This window comes from Phoenix dactylifera, chromosome 11 (genome assembly GCF_051530095.1).
Source record: "Phoenix dactylifera cultivar Ajwa chromosome 11, Ajwa_hap1_PhDact_Kaust_v1.1, whole genome shotgun sequence".
Taxonomy (NCBI): Eukaryota; Viridiplantae; Streptophyta; class Magnoliopsida; order Arecales; family Arecaceae; genus Phoenix; species Phoenix dactylifera.
In genome coordinates, this window is record NC_143200.1 from 6,598,158 (window position 1) to 6,608,661 (window position 10,504).

The following is a 10,504-nucleotide window of genomic DNA, read 5'->3' on the forward strand; positions in this document are numbered from 1 at the left end:
AATAATACTTTTTGGCTAGTTTTTTGGATAAGGTCTTGGATTGTTATGTACTTGCCTGAACTTAGCACACTTATCCATTTTTTTTTAGAGAGAGAAATTAAAAAAATAATGTAGCAATGAGATACCGGATGCACAACTATTTTTTTGATATATATAATCCTCAAAATATCTTGAAACCATGAAGTTACAACCATCTCGTCCTGCTTCCTCCTGTGCATTACAGATACTTGCTGCTGTTTGGATCATAGCATGTCAATTGGATGCATGTATTGTGGCTAGATTAAAATATGGGTGACAGCAACAATTCATGTCCTCAAATATTTCATGGATAGATCATGCATAATTCATGAATGTTTTAAAAATTATATGTACTGTTACATGCACATGCCACTAGTATTAGATGAATATATTAACATTAAGAACTAGAAAAATTTTAGGATTTGGCAAAACTTTTGGGATTACTGTACTGCTTAGCATGGTAAATTTTTACATCTGTTTACTAGGTATCCATGGGCCAAACCAGCCAAAGTGGCTTACAGGAATGAACAAAGAAAATTCAGGCCTGGACTTAAGTGTCAGGCTGTAAAATCCAGCTGGCCCCAATTTGAGCCCATGCTAGCCAAATAAAATGCACAGATTCCGGCACGATTGGTCTGGCACCCTTAGTCCAGTTTTTGAACCAGGCTGGCCTTCCTTTAGACATCTATAGGAGATATTCCCTCCTCTTTGTACTATTTACTTTCTCGTGATCTGGCAGGATGTACTCACTTTAGAGCTATATAATTTGCCGTTTTTACTAAAAAAAAAACAGGTTGGCCTCAAGAATGGGGTTTAACACCGCATCAAAATCAGGCCCTGGCTTACATTCTCCTTTTATGGAATATGTACATATTGCCTTCTAGAGTGCTATAAATACAATTGAACAACCAGACCATGCATATCAAAAATCTTGGTAGATTGACACAATGATTAAACCCTTCATATTCCCATCCTCATTATTATGCAAAGATAACTGGATAATGGGAGAAGCAATTGTGATGAAACAAGAAGACATGATAACAAGCATCAGAACTTTGCAACACAATTAACTATAGCACATAAAATATTTCCACACAAAGATTTACTTAAGCTGTAAAATCCTACTGGCGCAATTTGATTCCATTCTAGCCCAATAAAATGCACAGACTCGGGCAGTCTGGCAGTCTGGTATCCTCAGTCCAGTTTTGAGCCAGGCTGGCTCAAGAATGGGGTTTAACGCCATGCCAAGGCCTTGGCTTGACCTAGCCCGTTGATTTCTCTAGTGCTACACATTCCCTTTTTAATCAAATAAGTATATATGGTCTTCTAGAGCGCTATAAATACAATTGAACAACTAGACCGCACATATAACAGTTATTGAACCTTTCATGTGCCAATCTTCATTGTTATGCAAAGGTAACTGAATAATGGGAGAAGCAATAGTGATGGAACAAGGAGACATGATAACAACTATCAGAATTTTGCAACACAATTTAACATAGCATATACAATAATTACACACCATGATCTATATTTGTGCATCAATTTTTTTCTGAAGTTGGCTCACATGAGCAGATACATCCACTGCAATAATATGCATTTATTTGGTCTAAGCATAAAATTGTACACAGAATCTGTTAAACCAAAGAAAAGGAAACTACTTTTTTGAGAAGAAAATGCAAAAGTTGTGCAGACTGCAGAAAAGGATTGACTAACAAAAACAATTCCATACATATATATTAAGCATTCTGGCTTGAAACTTCATTCTCTATAACAATGTTGTTAACCAGATTTTGAATTCTATCAGGCAGGCCAAGCAGAAATTTCTCACCAGAAAGAGAGAACCGCAAAACATTTACAGCAGAACTATGATAAGAAAGGCTGTTTTGATAGGAAACTGCTGGAAGTTTCTTTTGTGATTCATCTGAGGTTACAACCCAAAGCTGCAGATAAAATATGAACACATCCATTAAAAGGTCAATAGGACAAATAACAATGTGTTGATCAAAGATTTAAAAAAAATGATGGCAATATTTTAGCAAGAGTAAGCAGCCTTTCTTTCACCAATATAAATATGAACGAACTATAAGCTGAAATATCAGAAAACATAAAAGGAACCGTAAAAGGGAAAGGCAAGTCCCAAGCTACATTGTTACTTTTGAGGTAGAAACTATCATTTAAAACAAGGTTTTCCCTTAAAATGGAAGCTCACATTTGGGTGTCATTTTTTTTTTAATGACTCATATTTGTTTTTTATTATATTTACTTGAGGATCAAAACAATCACAAGGAGATTATGAATCAAAAAGTTCTCCACAAGTAACCACATAGAGAGAGATCTTGATAAACTGGGCATACAAAAAAAAGTCGCCATAACTCTCTCAGTACAAAACAGTTCGTAACTATGCCCTTAACCTGATGAACATGGTGGCATCTTTTCTGGTTCAACGTTAAAGTTGGGAGCTTTTATATTTCACAATTTAAGAGAATCGAGAATAAGTATTACAGGATTGCTGGATCTTTACAAAGATAAAAAGGTTATACTTTAAATATAGTCCTGGTCTCATCGCTACAATTCAATTTAATTCATCATAATACATGCAGTCAACGAGTCAAACAGTCTTCTAGGATCAAATCGCTAGTTAAAACTTTTAGTTATTAAACTTTCACAACCATTTTGCACCAGCTCTTCGCACTGATATATTTACTTGTAAATATTTCACCATTCCAAACACTACGAAATTGTAGATTAAATGAATCACTCCTGGTGAAACAGTGGCAGGTTGAGCCTAATATTTTTTTTAAAAAAATAACCATATGTTTTCGGTTTTTCATCATTTCACGTGACCAACCAAGTTGGGGGAGAAAACAACCAATGTAGCCTCCGGCAGTGAACAATTAGGGAAAATGAACCTATAAAATCCATCTAATCACCCAATTACCTCAATTGTTGCACGATTAGTGAAGCGCATTTGTTGGAATCGATCAAAATCCCATCTTTTCGAGAGCAGAGTAAAGTCAGAGCAAGGAGGAGGAAGAGATTTGTACCTTGATGTCGTGATTGGCCCCGCCGGTGGCGAGAAGACGAGTTGTGGGGTGGACATCTAGGGTTAGGACAGGCTGGGTGTCGTGCCAGTTGATACGAACCGTCCCTCCTCTCATCTTCCACTGGATTTCCTAAGGTTTCTCTCTCTTTCTTTCCCCCAATCTCTTCTCTCCGTCGAAGAACCCTAGGGCTCGTTTGGTTCGCGGGAAGTATTTTCCTTCCTAGGAATATGATTCCTGGAAAACAAATTCCTAGGAAGAGGATGCCTAAGAAAGTACTTTTGGCATGTTTGGTTGACCATGGGAAAGTGACAAATTTCCAAGGTGCTTATGTTTGGTTGGCCATCCATTTTCCTAGGAAAGTTATATATAATTCCTATTATGCCCTTAATAAAAATTAGGTTTTTAATACCTCTTTAATGCTTCTTTAATGCTGAAGGGACTTTTTGGGAAAAAGTAAAAATGGAGTGATTCCCGCCTCATGGAAAAGTAACTTTCCCATGTTTCTCATGGGAAAGACTTTCCCATGAAATGTGGGAATCACATTCCCATGGGAATACAACTTTTCCTTCTCTCTCCTTTGAAAACTCCAACCAAACAAGAGGCATCTCATTACTTTCCCGTTGATCACACTTTCCCCCCTTCTTTTCCCGCGAACCAAACGAGCCCCTAAAGAAACAGGGTTGGGAATTGGGAAGAGAAAGATACGGCGCGGCGTTGGTTATTTAAAGGCGGGAAACCGAGGACTGAGATGAAAATACTGCTACCGAGACCAGTGCACGTGTGATGCATGTGAATTTCTTATGATGGCTTTTTAGGGGAAAAAAGAGGGGGCTGGGGGGGGATCTAGACTGATATCAAGGCAACAATGTGCTTGGTGACAAGAAAATGTCTGAAAATTTATTATTCTAAAAAAATTATTTATTTATTTTAATAATTGTGAAGAATTTATTTTTAGATTCTTGAAGAAAAATAATATACTCTCTTCTTCATGGATTCTCTAACCACCAAATATATCCTCAACGTAGCCTCGGTAGTTTTATTTAGAAACTAAGAGAGACTTATTAATGACATAGACTAAAGGCCATTACACTGCTTTACAAACCAAAGCATATTATGGCTAATTTTGATATGTTAGGTCAAGAAAAATTTTCTTGATGCAGCTAATAAAAAATATACTATCTTAGGTGTTTGTCCACCCAATCTTTGCAATTCAAAACAGGGGACATGACATGGTCAATGGACATTAAGGAGAAAAATAAATATATTTATAGGGAAAATTAATATATTTATCAATCAGAAGTGGTGTAGTAGGTTGATATAACAATTTGTTTCCATTTTTAGAGGATTGTTGAAGCTCATTTCCTTAAGTATAGTCCTCGAGCATAATTCATTCTAAGTATTTTATTTGATTTCTCAAAGAAAATCACATCAGTGATCATATATGTCAAGGTTAATTTTTATCTTAGCTGGAAATACATATCACTATATCAATATCAACACCCGCGAATATAATACAGATATCAATCCAATCTCTTAATCAATCTTTTACCTTTCTTGAAATTATTTTTAATATTAAATACTCAAATTTATGTTTTAACTCATGGTTAATTTTAAATTTACAATGTTTAATGTTAAGATTTCCAAAATAATAATAATAATAATAAAAGCAAGGGTTGGTCTAGCAAGCTGGAAGAAATCCTTAAAAGTAGTACTCCAGATGTCATGCATGATTCCCCTCACCAATTTGAGCCTTCCCCCCCTCTCGCAATATCCCATCCCTAGTGAATATCTTAAATCATGCATTAAAACTTGATTGCATGGCCAATGTGTTATCTCAAGGAATTAGACTACATACTTCTCCAGCCACATACGTTCGGTTCATGATTCACTAAAACAAATTCCAGCCACCTGTATGATGATAAATTTTGCAGGAAAGATCTGCAAGGGATTTTGTAGGAGGAATAATTCCACAAACATATTTAATATCAAAATTCTTAATGAATTTAATATATATATATATATATATATATAGAGAGAGAGAGAGAGAGAGAGAGAGAGCCAATTAATAAAAATTAAGAAGCCATTTTCCAAAAACAAGGGCAATCACCTCAAGGACTCCCACGTTTCCCTAATTTCAGACATTTATCTGCTCGGATATTTCAGCAACCACAGTCTAGCTTCTTCATACTCCATCTACCATGCATTTCATTACTAGTTAATCAAACATAGCAAATAAGCCATCCTAGAGCCATTTAGGAACAGAATGCACTTCTCCAACATGTAGACATTAAGCATCCAAGACATCAAACCTCTCTAAAGCATAGAAACCTCTAAACCGAGAAAGACAAAGGCTACCCTATCTTTACAAGCCGAAGAGGCTAGCCACAAAAGCTGAAAGGACCACCCAATCCATAGACCATACAAGGAAGGAAAACCCATGTATGAGGCCCAGTTAGAGCACTTATATATGTTTCTATATCAGCCAAGAAGCGATATAATTTCCAAAGCTATGGTGCACAAGTGCTCCAACACCTCCTCCCTCCTTGCCATCTCTACCGGGTACGGCAGCCGGGGGTACTGCCGGAACAAGACACGGCAGACGTTGGGATACTCGGCGGCGGCGCTCACGTGGACAAAGGCATAGTCGTAGGACTCGGTCGACAAGGCGTCGAGCGACCATTGCAGCGCCTCGCCGGCGTTGCTGTACTTGGCGGCGCACTCCCGGAGGACGGCCCGGAGCGAGGGGTCGGCGGCGGAACGGGCGAGGGTGGTGGTGTAGGAGGAGGTGTTGGTGGCATTGGAGATAGCGAGGTGGATGGCGATGGTGGAGAGGCCCCTGACGTCGGCCTTGGGGCTCTCAGGGTCGGACTGGAGAGAAGAGACGCAGAAGTCGTAGTAGGTTGTGGTGCTGCACGTCTTTTGGATGAGGGTGGGGGTTCGGGTGGAGAGGGAGAGCGCGAGGAGAGAGAGGAGCAGGAGGAGGTGAGGAAGAGTGGAAGCCATGGAGTTCGGAGAGAGAAGAGAGAGGGAGAGAGAGGGTGGCGAGGTGATGGGGGATGGGTTTGGTTTGGAGGCTGTGGTGGACCGTGGAATGGTGCGGAATATTTCTATGGTGGTTTTGATTGTTTATGAGACTGTGCGTGTGAGTTCAAACTTTTTTGGGCTCATTGTCCTTCGCTAACACGTGAACGGGCCCCGCAGTGGGTCCATTTTTGTCTCTCGTTGGAAGGGTCAAGACGGGTCACGTGCTGCCGATGTCTGGCACGGTTGGACCTCAGTAGTAAAGTGGATGAAAGGGGAATTTTACTCGAAATTCAGAGTATCTTGTTAAATGGGCCGAGGTTATAAAATATTATTAAATAATATCAATTTTAAAATTACACTTTTTATTGTTTGTTATAGTATTATTAAAGTTTAATCATTATTATAATAATCATTATTTTAATACTAAAATTTTGAAATCACACATTGTTAGGCATGCAAAAGCAGCCTATATAATCATCGGAAATGTCAACGTTTTTTTTTTATTTCAGAACAACCATAAAGGCCACATATATATACAACTCGCAACCTTACATGATATGACCCAGATAGATCATGAATAGAAATGTTATTGAAATTCTTCAGGTCTCCTAATATACTACAATCACCTTCGCTATCCCGCCAATGAACCAACCACTTGGGAACATAGATCCTTCTATGTTAATCTTGAACCAAGTAGGAGGTGAAGGTTCAAGGAAGGGCATCAAAGGGCAATCCAAAGAAGGCCTGTGAGCGACATGTGTCCGGTTTACCCATGGCTACAGGTCGATTGTAGTGAAGGCGTCTGTTAAAGCTATAACCATTGGAAAAAATCCTGACACTATCCGCCATGCCCAAGTTCTAGTTTATGACGATGCATGTTTGCGTCGGAAAAACACCATACGCCGACGCTTTACTTGGCGTCGGTAAAGCTATACCGACGCTTTTGCGACGCTTTCATTAGCGTCGACGGTCTTTTTACCGACGCTTATAAGCGTCGGCAAAGGCTATAAAAAATGTCGGAAAAAACTTATTTTCCTGTAATTGTTACCTGGCAGCAAAGATGGCCTATAGGAATGGCCACATGAGTTCCATGCATCCCCATGTCGGTTGTAGCATAAATTGCCTGCAGACTACAGTAGCCTTCTCGTAACGTGATTGTTGGATCCGATGCATCCAAGGATGCCTCATAAATAAAATATATATATATATATATATATATATATATATATATATATATATATATATATATATATATATATATATATATATATATATATATATATATAATAAGTGCCCCAAAATGAGGAGGTTCTTGGTATTAGAGCAAACCTGAATTTGAGCCCTACTCTGATCCTATTCTACCGGCTAAACGAAGGTCACAAAAAGGCACGACGATCACAAGTCAGTTGCAGTGGAATGTGCCTATTCTCTGGCAGCATAGATCGACTGTAGTAATGGCCATATGAGTTCTGCATATTACCATATTGTTTGCAGCATAGATTGCCTGCAATAGCCTCCTCGTTGTGTGACCGTTGGATAGAATGCATCCAAGGATGCCTTAGAGATAAAAACAGAAATAATAAGTGCCCTAAAATGAGGAGGTTCTTGATAGTAGAGCATAAGTAAATTATAGCGTATATTGCTTAACTCTTTACAGTATGATTTCTCAAAAATTTTGGCAAATTAAAGCGTATATTGCTTGATGAAGTAGTTTAATGATTTCTGCATTTGTCTGATTTAGATAGCCAATCATGTTACTTTTTATCTCGAAAGATGATATAAGAACTAAAAATGGATTTTATATTCTGAAAAAAAGTTATTCTAAACACATGACATGTTGAAAATGAATTTTGAAGGTATCATGTGAAAATTACTTTTACAATTATATGTTTAGAATGACTATGATCTGATTTGGCCCGCCAATGGAGATAATACACTGGTCCTATCAACTTGCAATATAAAAAACTAGTTTTGGAAATAGTGGTTATTTGAGGATCTGTTATCTATTATCTAATTAGATATCTGTTATCCGACCCATGCTACTAAGTCATGTGGCCATAGCTAAATGTTAGAATTAGTATCATTTCATGAAAAGTATGCTTTTGAAAAGAAAAAGAGTTGTTATTCTCTGATATTTGATAAGTATAAGATTTTGCCTAGTTAATGATATGCATTTGATTTGTTGTGTTAGCACACTCTGACCCATTTTGAAATGTTTCATCACTTACTCGGCTGGCCAGCTCACTGTTCTTCTTATTTTTCTTTGCTTTCAGATTCTAAACTGTGATTGCATGTGGGACTTTGGGAAGCGCTCTAGTTTGCTTGTGAGCATTTTGTAAATTTTAGTTGTTTTGGTTATGATCCGTTCAGAGAGAAAAAGAAACATGGGAGGATCTAAAGTTTTCTCAAAGTGATTAGAGGGCTAGACTCTAAGTTTGTTGTTGCAGGAGAATCTCAATTATTTAAAATCACTGTTCCTAGTGCAGAACTGAGAGAAACATGGGAGGATCTCAAGTTTGCAAGGGTAGTCCAGAGAGCAAGTCACATTTACCTTGAAGGTGATTTCTCCACTGTGATTAAGTGAGTGTTAAAATAGGCTTAGCAAGTAGACAGTCAACCCCCTTTGATGGGTATATGGAGATTAGTTAGTCAGCGTGTTTCTTTTCGATGCTAGGCATGTCTATCAGAAAACAAATAGCATGATAGATTGGATAGCTTCATATGTTACAGGTCACTCTAGTGGCATGTTTTGGATATATTCTTCTAATTTACTTTTACAGTTTCATAATGTTTTATTTTCTGATTTATGGGATGTATTCATACTAGATATATGTGATCCATCCCAAAAAAAAAAGAGAGAAAAATTGTTTTGCACATTAAGCCTGACCTTGATATTACCTATTATGTATCAACTACATGAAAAATTGAAAACAAATCATATAAGGCATGCACCAAAGAAGAAAATATGGGGTAGACTTTCTATTTTTCCATGTTTCCCTTAGAGCCCATTTTAAAGAAGAAATTTAAAAGTTAGAAACTCCTACCAATAGAAATGCCAATCCCATGATTAAGAAAATAATAAAAAAAGGAAAATCGCACACAACATCTTCTTTCTTTCTCATTCTAGAATATATTTTTTATCGGTATATACTACATGACCAGGTAATACACTATAAGCAAATTAGTTATCTAGCAAGCTAATATACACCTCTAAGTAAATCGATACATAGTTTTTAGAACATGTTGTTCCCCAATACATAGTATATTGCTAGATGATACATACTTAGCAGATAAGTTAGCAAGTCAATGCACACCTCTAAGCAAATTGATACATAATTTCTAAAACATTATGTTCACTAATACACATTACATGGTCAGATGATATATATTCATCGACTTTCTGATATATACTACAAACTTCTTTGATACATATCCAGTAGTGATATAATACACATCTCTAGATAAATTGATAATTAATTTTTAAAATATACTTTTTACTAGTACACAATACATGACCAAGTGATATACACCAAACAAATTAGTCATCTGACAAACCAATACACACCTCTAGATTAAATTAATACATAGTTTTAAGAACATAGTATCCATCAATACCAATACATAATGCACAGTTTCTTAGGTTTGTCTAACATGGAAAATTATATATATATATATATATATTATTCTTTAAATATTATGATTTCTTAAATGCAAAGATCGTAAAAAAAAGAGTAGAATTTGAAAAAGTATTATTCTTTAAATATTATGAATTCTTAAATGCAAAGATCGTAAAAAAAGAGTAGAATTTGAAAAAGGAGAATAAGAAATTATATATATATATATTATTCATTTGATTTAATGAATTTTTATATGCAAAGATTCTAGAAAAGAAAAAAGAATCGGAAGGAAGAGAATAAGAAATTATATATATACTTGTTGTGGTTCAAACTGGCCTGAGGGTGACCACACCGGAGGAATTGAAGGAGCTGCCGGAGTACAGAGGACGACGAGGGGAGCCACCTCCCGCGACAGATTGGGGGTTCCTGCATAAAGCCTTATCGGTGTTTCCGATGAGGACCCTCCGACGATCAAGTTAGAGTGGATTTTAGTAGGTTCAGCCAAAAGTTCCTTCAATATTACCTGTCGGGAGTTTTTATAGTCCCGGTAGGGATACTCAAGTAGCGGAGGCATGGCCCGTTCCCATCATGAGGGAGAGTGGCGCGCAGCCAGAGCTTGCTTGTGGCGCGCGGTGGAGTCCGTTCCTGGGAACGGTGAGGCGTTGACAGTCGTAGCAGGGTATGGCCGGAGTAGCATGGTGTTGTCCTTGAACTGCCGAGGGCCAGCAAGAAAAGTGTGGCGTAGTGGCGTCGCGATGTACGGCCACGTAGGAGGGCATGGGCACGCACATGGGTGCT

General features: G+C 37.5%; 1 protein-coding gene across 1 annotated transcript; it reads right to left on the reverse strand.

Moving 5' to 3' along the window:
- Positions 1–5,071: 5,071 nt before the first annotated feature.
- On the reverse strand, positions 5,072–6,231 carry LOC103717185 (cell wall / vacuolar inhibitor of fructosidase 2-like). The gene has a single exon (XM_008805474.6). It carries the CDS (start codon positions 6,066–6,068, stop codon positions 5,544–5,546), a length of 525 nt encoding a protein of 174 aa, XP_008803696.1. The 5' UTR covers positions 6,069–6,231; the 3' UTR covers positions 5,072–5,543.
- Between the last annotated feature and the right edge of the window lie 4,273 nt (positions 6,232–10,504).